The 12,488-nt window shown below is 43.6% G+C and overlaps 1 protein-coding gene across 2 annotated transcripts in view; it reads left to right on the top strand.

Moving 5' to 3' along the window:
* OBSCN (obscurin, cytoskeletal calmodulin and titin-interacting RhoGEF) overlaps positions 1-12,488 on the top strand; it is a 1,961,032-nt gene that overhangs the window by 1,104,765 nt on the left and 843,779 nt on the right. For both annotated transcript variants that reach the window (XM_069211034.1, XM_069211033.1), the window contains 2 exons: positions 7,147-7,249; positions 9,678-9,807. In XM_069211034.1, the coding sequence (XP_069067135.1) occupies positions 7,147-7,249; positions 9,678-9,807 (233 nt within the window). The remainder of the gene's footprint in view (positions 1-7,146; positions 7,250-9,677; positions 9,808-12,488) is intronic.

Genomic DNA, 12,488 nt, shown 5'->3' on the forward strand with positions numbered 1-12,488 from the left:
ACCTAAAATGCTGACAGAAATACTTCAACTCAGATTCCCACTTCTAAGCCTCTGTTACGATTCAGTGAGGCTTTTGTTTGACACCATTTCGTACTCAGTCAGGAGTCGCCCTATTTTTGGGCTTCATAGGCCATTGCCTGGGAACATGAACATTTTTGAAGCAGCGCCCTACACGTGAGAGGCTTGTGGTGCAATCTTCATCTTATAAGGACAATCCAAGCTGTTTTCTAACCAACCTGGGCAAAGGTGAAACTTGAGCTGAACCCAGGGCCTGTCATCCAAGGGTGTGTCCTTGCCCCAGTGCTTTTCAGTCTTTTTATTTCAGCTCCACGCTCACACCTAGATGCATCCAAATCTCACCCCCCAGCCTGGGACACTGCCAAGTAGCTTCATTGCAATATGCAGATGATGTAGTTCTCATGAATCTGACTGGAATAGGACTGCAGAGGTTATTAAACAAACTTCACACCTACTACATTAAAAACTAAATGGCTTTCAACCTTGCAAAACTCATGTGTTTAGAAGGAAGATCAAAAAGAAAGGAAGCTGTTTTTTTTTTTTATGGACTTCTGGTCTCCTGAACTACAACCTACAAAAGCAGGATCTGGCTGCAAGACCGTCTGTCATGGTCTACATCTAAATTCAGTAAAGTCAAGGATTGCTACTTTGATCGGAACGTTACAGTCACTACAATGTGAATTGTTAAGTCCAACCTTATCTCCTCTTCTTACAATCATAAAGGCCAAGTTTATTGCAACAATCACTTTTGGAACAGAAGCTTTCCTCTGAGAGTTCATGGCCTTTCTAAACTCTTCACAAAGCAAGGTATTCCGCCTCCTCTTGCATCTCTCTCACAATGACTCTCAATTTCAGTCCCGGTTGGAATTTGGTCGGATCGATCAAGAATTAGCACAAAAGGCTCCATACTCAAGTACACGTCTCTGTTAGGACTCTCAGTCCTGGCAACTTATGCTCCCTGATATGGAAAGAAATACAAACAGGCCTTTTTGACAAAAGCAAACTGCTGGGCGCAGGCCTTCGAGTTGGCCTTGAATGACTTAAAATCAAAACAGCTATGGGAACAGACCCTTTCTTTCAAAATAGCCTTAAACAAAAAAATCAAGAGGATTTCATGGAAATGGGACAAACACCTTTTCGGCAAAAGAAGCCATGCCTGGGTGTCTATCAACTCTTATAATGAACCCTGTCCACAGACTTATTATTTAAAGCTTTTATAAAATCAAGCAGCTTCATCTATGCTTTGGGCTGGGCTGTTTGACTGAGCGCCTGCCTAAATGGCTCCCAGAACCTTCTGCCTCTAGGTGCAGACTTTGCCACCAACAGGATGAGAATTTGATTCACATCTGATCAATATGTCCTATGCTACTAATTAAAGGCAAGGCTCTGTTGCAGAACATTTGAACTGGCATGGCGTTAGATCCTGCCGATAACCCCCTCATCCTTCATAAACGTCATTATAAAAGCGAACAGGCTGCTGACAGCTGAAGGGTCGACGGCCTCTCAGCACTCAGCATAACAAATAGTTTGAGCTGTCAACACAGGTTCGCCATAATATTTCAATCTATGCTCCCTTTGGTGCGGTCTGCACTAATATCTCTGCAGCTTAGCCCAGAAAAAAGGGAGCGAGAATGCATGGTGGTGGCGATACCACCTGCCCTAGAATATTAGAACTTTATGTCTGCACTTTACAGTGTGGTGTGCACCAACACCTTTGCACTTTAGTCTGGAGGCACGGGAGCGATGACATAAAATGCTGCAGGCACCCGCCTAACAAGATGACTAAGCAGTGAGAATATAAGACAGCCTCACTGCTGGCAGTGTCAGTCCTCCACGACTATCTTTCTCTTGCACTTAACAGCGCGGTCTGTCCAAGCATCCTTGCATTCTTATACGGAAGAACGGGGCGCAATAACATTAGGCACCTGAGCTGCATGCATAATAGGACCATTAAGCAGCAGAAGACTGGTCCATGCTTTTCTTTTGGCTCCCCTCCGGCCCCGAGGCTAAAAATGTGTTTGTGAAAGCTCCTGGCCCAAGCTGCCACTGTTTTTATTACGTCTATTTTTATCACTGATTTTAATCACCTTAGAATGTTAAGCTCGCACTGTGCTGTGAATGTTTATGGTTTTAATTAATTGAAATAAACATACTTTGACTTTTCTGACCACTCCACCAGACACAGAGTCTAAACATATTGATGCAATTAGCAAGAACGTTTTCTGTTCATGCAGTGTAACACTAACCTCTTTAAGCGCTTCTTGCCTTCTATTCTGCTATTGGCAGAGTCTTGGAGACATGAGGTTTTTCTGTGGCTAGGCAGACCTCATGCTGTGGGCGGAGCACTGCTGACTGGTGGCCTGTACTGTGGGAACCAACATCAGATCAGACGATATGCCTGGCAAAAAAAATCCCCTTTGTAATTAGATTTCAACGGCCACAGTACAGGCCTTGCCTCCTGTGAGCATCAAACAGCGCAGCAGGCCCAGCAATCTGCTCAGACTTTTCATGACGCTAAAGGCTGAGCGGTGCTAAGAAATGAGAACAACAGCAGTAACATGCCCCTCTGCTACATCAGAACTTTTTTCGTTTTCCCTCAACTGGACTAGTAATTCGGAGCTGTATTCAATATTCCCTGTAAAGCTGGTGCTTGATCACACATCAGTCCAATCGGTCCTATAAATTGTCAAAGTTGGTTATGCCCTTCCCTTTCATTCCTGGACAGTCTCTCTCACAATCTCCAAGCTTACCCACACAGTTCTTTGGATCACTTCCACACCCTCACCTGGGAGGTGCTGATGTGGCTTACCATGGATGCTATTGGAAGGGAGTAGGAGGTAAGATACAGCTTGCAGTACTTCTATGTCCCGAAGAAGGCTGAAGACGTATTATGGACTTGGTGGTTGCTGCTGTAATACCTCCGGAAGACGAAGTTTTCCTGCCATTGAATCTTGAGGGTTGGATTGTGCCCTTAGACATGCAGGACATGTACTTTCATTAGCCAGTCCTGCAGTACCACCAAATGTAATCTTGTGTTGTTGTGGGGGCCAACAAATTTCAGTTCACTGACCTACCTTTCAGCTTTACATTAACCCCAATGAGGCTTTATGAATTACAGTTCACTGGTCTTGCTCATTCTTACAGGTCAGGATTACATGTATTCCTGTGCATCAATGACTGGCTGTTAAAGAGTAGCTCGCCTCAGCTAGAGCTGGATCATCTAACAGAGCACAACGTTGTTGTGGTCCCCTCAGGAGAGTAAGTCCAAATCTTATCTACTACCTTCCTCCATCAGATTATCCTAAACATGATGACTTTGAAAGCTTCTCCCCCTCTTTAGCAGACCAGAACATTCAGGTTATTACCTTAATATTTAATTCAAGAGCTGCTGTTCTTGTGCTAACTGTTCTGAGGTTCTTTTATTTACTAGCATCATGCATCCTACCGGTGCCTTAAGCTCAATAGCACATGCACATTTTTCAATGGAACTTACATCTACAATGTGCCCAACACTGGGGAAACCTCTTGGATATGATTCATATCCCGAAGAGGTGCCGCAGGATGTTCAGTATTGGATGAAGGATGCCAGTGTAACTTGCAGCATGTTGTTTTCCTTATCCCTGCCAGAGGTCATGTTGGTGAAGGATACATTATCTAATATTGAGGATGGTCACCTGGATGATGTGGGGATCAGAGATCTCTCATGGTTCAGTGCCATCAAATAAATCTACTGGGGCTGCATGCATTATGGCTTGCTCTCAAGGCATTTCTGCCTTCCATCAAGGACAGTTCGATCCAGGTGGTAACAGACTACAAAACAGCCATGTGGTACTTTAACAAGGAGGGTGGTGTGGGGTCACCTACCTCTGTCTGGAAGTGTTGAGACTGCGGCACCGGCTGAAACCTTACAGGATCTCCCAGAGGGTCAGTTATCTAGCAGGATCTCTGAACATCACAGCAGATAGACTCAGCAGATGTCATCTTTGGCACCACTAGTCTTTTCTACACCCTGAAATGGGATAGGGCATCTTTTCTGAGTGGAGGGTACCAATTTGCCTCTCTACTGCTGATTCCAGGGATCCTTATTAACGTTTGGAAGAACCAAGCACGGTTCATTAGGCCCATCCTCCGCTGCCTTTCTAGGAGCATCTGTTGTCCCAACGGCATAGTGCGTGCTACACCTTAACCTCCACAATCTACATGATAGTGTTTGGAAATTGAGTGGAACCAGCTGAGAGGCTGATTCATTCCATCAGAGGTAGTGGATGTCCTTCTTTCTGTCCACCACTTTCAAACATCTCAATTCAGATCATTGTACTAGACTTGCCACCTGGTATCTTTAGGCAAAGTTGTCTGATGTTCCTTTTTGCTTGTTTTCGTCTGCAAGGTTTCGCTTCGGGCAAAGTTATAGATTACTTATTGGCCTTATGACCTTTATGTCATTTGCCTGTTCAACCCAGTGATGTGTTTCTTTTTTTTTAAATTCTTTTATTGGTAACTAGGCGAGAATACATGTATGTTCACAGGTCTGTATGAGATGGAATAGCGCTGAAGCGACAAAGGCACAGCAATTATACTTTTCATTCCCCATCAAAAGTCCCTCACCTAACTCCAGTCCAACTGAGTCATCACTAGTGCACTTTCTGCAATGAGGTGTGGTCAGGTGGTGGGGTCTCAAATATAAGTAGAGCATAGAACACCTCTATATTCTTTCCATTTCCCCCCAAAGTTTTCACACTTCTTTGGGCTCCCTCGACCCTCATATGTTACCCTCTCTGCCAACATGCACCTGTCCATATCACGCTTCCAGTCTCACAGCATTAGTACCTGTGTTGAAACCATAGCCTGGCGGTGTTTCTCTTAGCAGTCACCATGCCCAAAGTCATCAGCAGAATCTCTGGTGTTCTGAGATCCAAAGTGTCCTGAATATTTAACAGACACCACTAAATCCAAGTTGACCATAAACTGTTGCAGAACTCATTTAGACTTGCAGTCATTGAGGACCAATAGTTCCTGATCTCCCGGGATTCCCAAACAATGTGCAGAAGTTACCCCTCCAGTCCATACCCCCTAAGACAGAGAATGTCTGGTACTCTGCCCATCTTGGCTCTGACTGAGCACAATATATACACTCTACGAAGTATTTTAAACTGGATCCAACGAAACCTTGATTGGATCCCCATCTCTCTCGGAGATGCCAAAGCCTCGGCCCATTCCTCATCCTCAAGACTTCCCACATCATGTTCCCATTGCTTTTTTAGATGTTGTAGTGGTTCTAGGGAGTTAATAATCAATGTCTTTTATGTGATGGAGATGGCTTTGTTAGGTAAGAGCTCTTCCAGCAATCTGCTCTCCAGAGGGGAGGATACTGGCAGTTCCGTCCCCCTGGGAAGAACAGAGTGCAGCACCTGCTAAACTTGGAGGTAACAGTAGTAATCAGAGAGCGCCAATTTATACTCCTTTTGTAGGTCATGGAATGTTAGAATGTCAGCCCGGGCCAAAGGTCTAACACCCTGGAGATACCAATAAGGTCCCATTTGTCGAAGCTGGGGAGGTTGCTTAATGTGCTTAGCACCCCGGAGTCCCAGAGGTGGAGTGGCCTGCACTATTTTTGCTTCCCATCCCAGGGCACGAAGTGCAATGCACCAGTGGCCAAGTATCACCCATGTTGGTCCTGATGCGTGTGTCAGCTTGGGGGCTGTGTATATGGCCCTCAGGTCCCCTCCTAGTTGTAGCAGTCTTCTGTCAGTGATATGTTTCTTGAAGGATCTTCCAGATATGACCCTTCTTTTCCCTCTGTTATGCCACAGGTAGACCTTGACCTGGTGTTAATCTTCCTGATGTGATCTCCATACCAGTCTCTTCAGAGGTGTAGTCTGAAGCTTTGGGCTTTGAAGACCTGTATTTCTCATTAAACATCTGTTATTTCAGCACAAAGAGACCCAAGGCTGAACATCTGCTTTACCAATACACTTTGTCTTTTTTTATTGCAATCGCTTTTGTGTATCGTATTAGTGAGCTGCAAGCATCGTCTGTTTAACCTCTATCTGCTACAGTTTTTCCTGGTCCTTGTGCTTAGGACCTATGCATCCCTTCTCCCAAAAGTGTTGTCACCTCTCCATGTGGGGCTGTTCATCACACACTCTGTGTTCTTTTATCCCATCATGTCTCTGAAGCAAAGGAGAGGCTACACCAGTTAGACTGAAGGTATGCGTTTAGTTTTTATACTGATAGGGGTAAGGTGTACTAGTTTGTTGATGAGATGTTCAACTGAGTTGAAGAAAGGAAAGGGGGTTCAGAAACAGACCTTATCCCTGTGAATTATACTTTGCATCAAACTGTGCTATGCCTTGGCCACACAGAAGGGCTTTAGGGTCAATTCCATCAGGGCAAAAGCAACAACTACAGCCCTTGATCAAGGCGCTCCTGTGTTGGGCATTTGCCAGGCAGCCCACCTGGGCATCTGCCCATACCTTTACTATTGTGTTGATTTGCAAGGTGGCAGGAAGGGCCAGTCTTCAGACCCACTTCTTTGGATGAGCCCTGAATTGGTACTCATTCACAAGGTGAAAAAAACTTGCATTTTGAAGCGTCCTACAAAAATATAAAATACTTACCTTCAGTAATACTCTTTCTGGTGGAAACTATATCTGCAGATTACTCTACCTGCCCACCTCTCCATTCTGTGGAGTAAAATCTCAGAAGATGGTAAATGTCCAAGTTAGTTTTTCACACTGTCAGTGCATTTAGTTGTGCAGCTAGCTCTCTGGATAAGGTTTTGGATAAAATAGGAGACAAACTGATATCAGAAAACAGAGGTGGCACCTTATGTGACTGTGCTGTCAAATCTGGAGCCGAGATGGAGATGGACAAAGGCTGATGGCACCACCAAATGGCATGCTTGAGCTACTGCAAAAAGTACTGGATCCAGTGTGGCAGCTGGGAAGATTCATAGATGAGTAATCCGTGGTTAAATAGAGAATGCAACTGAAAAAAAGTGCTGGTAAAGGAGAGGAACTTATTTTTTTTTATTCTTACCTCATTTTACGCTTTATAATTATTTGTGTGGTCAGCTTCAGCACCATTTTGCTGTCACTTTAATGATTTCCATTCTTTTTTCTCCTGTAGTACCCCCACGTTTTGTAACCAAAGTCCGAAATGTGCACTTCCTAGAGGGTGAAGACACTCAGTTTACCTGCAATATTGAAGGAGCCCCATATCCACAGATTAGGTCAGTCATTTCACACTTGTGTTATATTGGATTCTGGTGGTGGTGTTGCATTTTCCTATGTGTCCGTGTGGATGCTTCAATCCTGTGAGGCAGCATTAGAGTACCACTGAGAGTGTATGTTGACATGTATGTTTAAGCCTATATTGCATCAAATTAACTAGACAGCACTGGGATTTGGCACACATTAGAAGGAAGAGGGAATAAGACAAGATGATCTGAAAATAATTACAACGGCGATGGTAGTGACAAGAACGATCTTCTTGGGAAAAAGAAGATTGGTGTTTGATTTTTTTTTTTATGAAAAAGGTGCTTCTTGAAGTAATCTGTTTTCATGTTCTTCTAAAAATGAGGAGGTTTGAATTTGAAATGTAGTCAGTTGTGATTCAAGATTCTGGTTGCATATCTCGAAAGAGGGTACCATCTATTCTTTTTCTGACTTTTTTTATTTCACGTCTGGTAATATCCTAGCTACCTGTGTTGTTTTGGCCTTACGAAATAGTGAGGTTATCTGAAAGGCAAAGTGGAAAGTTGGTTGTTACTGCCTCAAATGTAATACATCAGGACTTGAAGATGATACCATATGCCAATCTATGGGGACAGCCAATGTGGATCATTAGGGTTGAATTGGTGTGCTTGCCCTTTAATGGAGCAAGGGAATAGTTGGGATGACAGTATGTAGGTGGGAAAAGGCTAAGGTAAGATAACGGTTATTTTCGCTAGAAGTGTTAGCTGACGTTAGGCTGTCTGAGTGTTTACCATGCATTTTGGTAGACATCCAAGTGAAAAATGGTGGCACTTTCAAAACAGGCTTAGAAAGATAGAGCACAAGATATACAAATCTTACTTGCCCTTACTTTGTATCATCTCCTATTGAATTGTGTGCCATTGCTTTAAAAATATGTTTTATTTTAATTAAATATGCATACTTGCATGCATCCAATATGGGCCACTTAACTTCCAGCCTTCGAAGAGGATGAGGCAGTGTTTGAACGGTCAATGTTCTTGCTTGCTTTCATCTGGAGTTGAGTATTTTCAGCATATTCGTGAAAGTTTTTTGCTTGCTAGGTGTGAAGAGCTTGGAAATTATGTAATTGTATAATGGGATGGATCATGCAAGTAATTCTCAAATCACAGGTAGTTACTGGGATCTGGAGGTATCTGTCTTGGTGAGATGGTTTTGTTTGCAGCATTAGGAGGAGAACCAACATACTACCATGTTGTCAGATTCCATCCCTGGTTACAGGATGTTGATTAAGGCTTAATGGACGGCTGTGAAGTTTCAGACTTGTTCTAAGTGTGATAGTACATTTTTCCGTCTGAAACCTTAGATGCAGCACAGTTAATAATGAGTGAACCAACAGAAGAATAAAGGTTGAGTTGGAAACTCTGATGCCAAAATGCATAAGATCTAGTGCTAATCAGGTTTCTAATGCTGATTTCTCAAACTGACTGAATGGTGTGTTTCTGGATGATTTATTTTATCTCCCTGTACATTGTGCCCCATTTACCTTATCTGTCCAAGCTTCAGAAGCCTTGGAAATTGGCTGAACCCAATTTTAATTTGCTATGTAATCATTTGACATTTAGAATTATAGATGCAGATATAACAGATATAATTTCTACAAGTAAATTAAAATGATCATTAAAAAAATTGTAGGGCTTCTTTGGTTAGGGTGGTGTCTTCAGTCTGATAATGCAAAATTTGCAAACATCCAGGACCTCATTGCCTCCCACCCCATCTATTGTCAGATACCATTAAGTACCATCTCACTATCCTTCCACCATGCAGGCTTGCTGTCCATACAGAATTAAAACCTCTCACCTCCCAAATTTGCCAACAAACATCAGCTTATTTATTCTGACCCATTCACTGCTGAGCTGATGAACATCTAGTCGCTACCCCTAAATCCACTTGTGCATCCTCTGTGCATTCATACCCCTTGTTTTCTCCCCTTCCTCTATACTATAATAACATCCACTGTGAAATAAAAACGTATCCAGCTGATACTGTACATCAACAACCCTAGAGAGTGCCTGCACACAAAGAGACCAGTGCATAAAACAAATAAGTGTATCTGTTGCGTGTCAGATGCAGCAAACAGCTTCTCTTCTTGATCTCTTTTTATAGCATTGTAAATTTATCAGACAATGGCTGTTCACTTTGCTCAAAAGCCCTCCTTACTAACTGCTAAAAAAAATCCTCAGATTAATCTAGGTCCCTGCAGCTTTCTGTGTACTCCAGAATGTTGAATGTGTCATATGGTTCAGTACGGTGACTGGAAAGTTCTGGACACACTCCACCTTCATGGGAGGTCACCTTGGTTGACTTGGGGTGGTTGGGTTTCAGAATGGGGTGGTGGTAGCTAAAACAAACTCAAGGCCTCCATTTCAGCAACATTTATGAGGAAGTATTGCTTTCTCCTAACAGATGGTATAGAGGCGGGTCCCTCCTGACAGATACGAATAAATATCAGACGTTCGCTGAGCCGCGGAGTGGGGTGTTGGTGCTGTTGATCAGAAATGCACGTAAGGAAGACCAAGGACACTACGAGTGCGAAGTAAGTAGAAAGAAAATTACAGCTGCTTGCGTGATCTCACTTTTGCATGTTGAACTTTCACTGCGATAAGCAAATTCTGATCTCTTGGTTGATCTGGCCATTCATCCCAAATCAAAGATTATCTGGTTAAGAGTGTCCCAGAATACATCGTGACTCCTGAGGTCACAGTTCGGCTGTGCTGTGAGTTGCTACCTTCTGTTCAGAAGAGTACAAGCAACTATTTTGTTTTAACTGTATGATTCCATTCATGGGCTTGGAGTTAACATCCTAGCATGTTCCTCAATTTGCACAGTTGGGTCAGGTAATTTAAATCGATTGGATAGGGGGATGATTGTATCTGAACCAAACACGAATTCCTGACAGAGGAAAAAAATACATTCAATTAAAGTACCAAAACGAAGTGGTGTAAATACATCATCCTTGTAACTGAATGAAATATGGCACCCAATGATGAATTGTTAGATTGGACATTTTAGAGGACGCTCATATGCAGCAGAGCATGACAGGCTCCACTGTTCTCAGTCATAACTCACAGCCAGACAAGGGTCATATTGCAAAGCCCCTGCAGCTTGGGGGAGGCCCCACCCTTCAGCCCCCTTTACCCCTTTTCACCCTTCGTTTTATGATTATCTGCAAGACAGAGGAATGGACCCTTATCAAGTTCTGCAGGGTGTCCCCTCATTGGGCTTTCTGCTAGTGCGCCAGACACGCTGCGGAGGTGTGTCCCTAGGCCCAAAAAAGCATTCATACAAGCAGGGCCGGCTCCAGGGCGGTGTGACCGGTGCAGATGCATCTGGCGCTGTCTTCTAGGGGAGCTAGGGGGTGCCGTGTTTAGAAACAATACAGTATAAAAGCTTCTGCCGCTGAAGTTTGTAAGCAGCAATAAAAATGTCAAGATAACTCTGGTGTTTAATTTTCGTGCTGGGAAGAGATCGGTGATTTGTCTCCAGGCAGTTTCCACTTATGCTAAAGTAGCCCAGAGGGTTAAGATACCTGCTGCATAGAAGCTGTATCACGCAAATCACCAAAAGGTCGTTTTATGAGGCGAGCTCAGTAGGATGCTGCCTTTGTCACAGAGATCCTGTTGTTAGCTGAAGTTCATAAGTTGCAACCCTTATATAGCACAGTGAGCTATGAACTGTTATCAAAGAGCTGAATGAAAATGTCATGGTCTATGTTGCCACCCTGCCAAATACTTCAATACCTATGTTTTTTTCTGCAGACTTTCCTTATCCTAATGTTGCTAAAAGGGTTAATTTGGGTAGAAAGCCAAACGCTGTGGTACGCTTTAAATCTTGAGTTTGCACTTCGCCAAACTAAACTTTCTTAAAATATACCGCCTACTATTATCGATGATATGTGAATCCTGCACCATGTAATCCTCATTATTTTATGTAACATTTCCTATCCACTAATAAACACACTTATGTTTCATTGGCTCTGTTCAACGTGTGTGATGTAAAGTGCCATGACACCTTCCACTGCTATGGTAGAGCTATGAACCTAATGTAATGCGTGTGAGAAAGAAACTATGGAGAGGTGAAGGGCACTAATGGAGCATGGTAGGGAGGGAACTTGTGGAGAACGTTATTTTTTGGGTGGGAGCGCCAACAAAGATTATCATCCCTGGGCACAAGCGGTCGGATACTCGGTGACTACAGAGTATTATAACTAAAGCCTTTCGCCATCAAATATTTCTGTTTGAGGCTCTTACGCAACGGACAGATCCCATTCGTGGTGTTCCTGGTGTCGGGCACATCGGGCGCCTCTCTGCTGTCCGGTGAACATGGACGTCAATTCAACAAAATGTCAAGGGTAGCGGAAGTGACACCACGCGCCATTTCATCTTTACTTTCACTCACACAGATATGCTTACACAAACATACATTCACTCATACACACACACTCCCTTTCACACACACACTCTCATCCGCAAGCACGCACACAATTTACACTTAAAAGTGTTTTTTACTTACCTCAGCTACATAGGAAGGTCATATTCCAGCTAACTGTACTCCAGTTTATTACAGTAATAGTGAATAATGCATTATTCACTATTACTGTAATTAAAAAAAAACTGATTGAAAACTAGAAATTGGAGCCCTGAGAAATGTCTTCCAGACCTTCTGTTCCTGGCACTGATGCTGCCACCTCTGAGGCCACGGGTCGCAGAGGCAGTGTCAGGGTTCGCAAGTGGCAAGCTGAGGGTCGCAGCTGCGACCCCTGGCGACCCCTAAATGACGTTCTATGCAGATGAACCTTCTAAAACATGTTTTTTGTAACCTTCTCTTAGTGTTCTGGTCTCAGACGTACTGCGTCTAAACCTTACGCCGAGCGCAGTACACGCGCTGCAAATCATTTCTTCCTGTTTTAAAATCGTGTGGATGTGACAGCTGCTCCCTGTATGATCGTTCGGTCTGGGCTGCATTTTCTTAGAGGCAGAACAAATTCATTTCAGGGAAGCATGATGCTCCGTGCTAAGAAGACGTGGACTCGAGTTGCTGTTAGAATTATTATGAACATTGAATATGACGCCGCCAGAAGAATTGTATCTAATGCATTTGACGTTTGAACCTGTCAACCTAAACGGGGCTTCTAGATGCTGTGAAATGGGTTGAGGCCGGTGCGGGGAGCACTGGATGGGTACAGGTGGGTTTTAGGGGTTCTTCTGGAAGTGCGTC

The sequence above is a fragment of the Pleurodeles waltl genome, chromosome 10, assembly GCF_031143425.1.
Source record: "Pleurodeles waltl isolate 20211129_DDA chromosome 10, aPleWal1.hap1.20221129, whole genome shotgun sequence".
In the NCBI taxonomy this organism is placed as follows: domain Eukaryota; kingdom Metazoa; phylum Chordata; class Amphibia; order Caudata; family Salamandridae; genus Pleurodeles; species Pleurodeles waltl.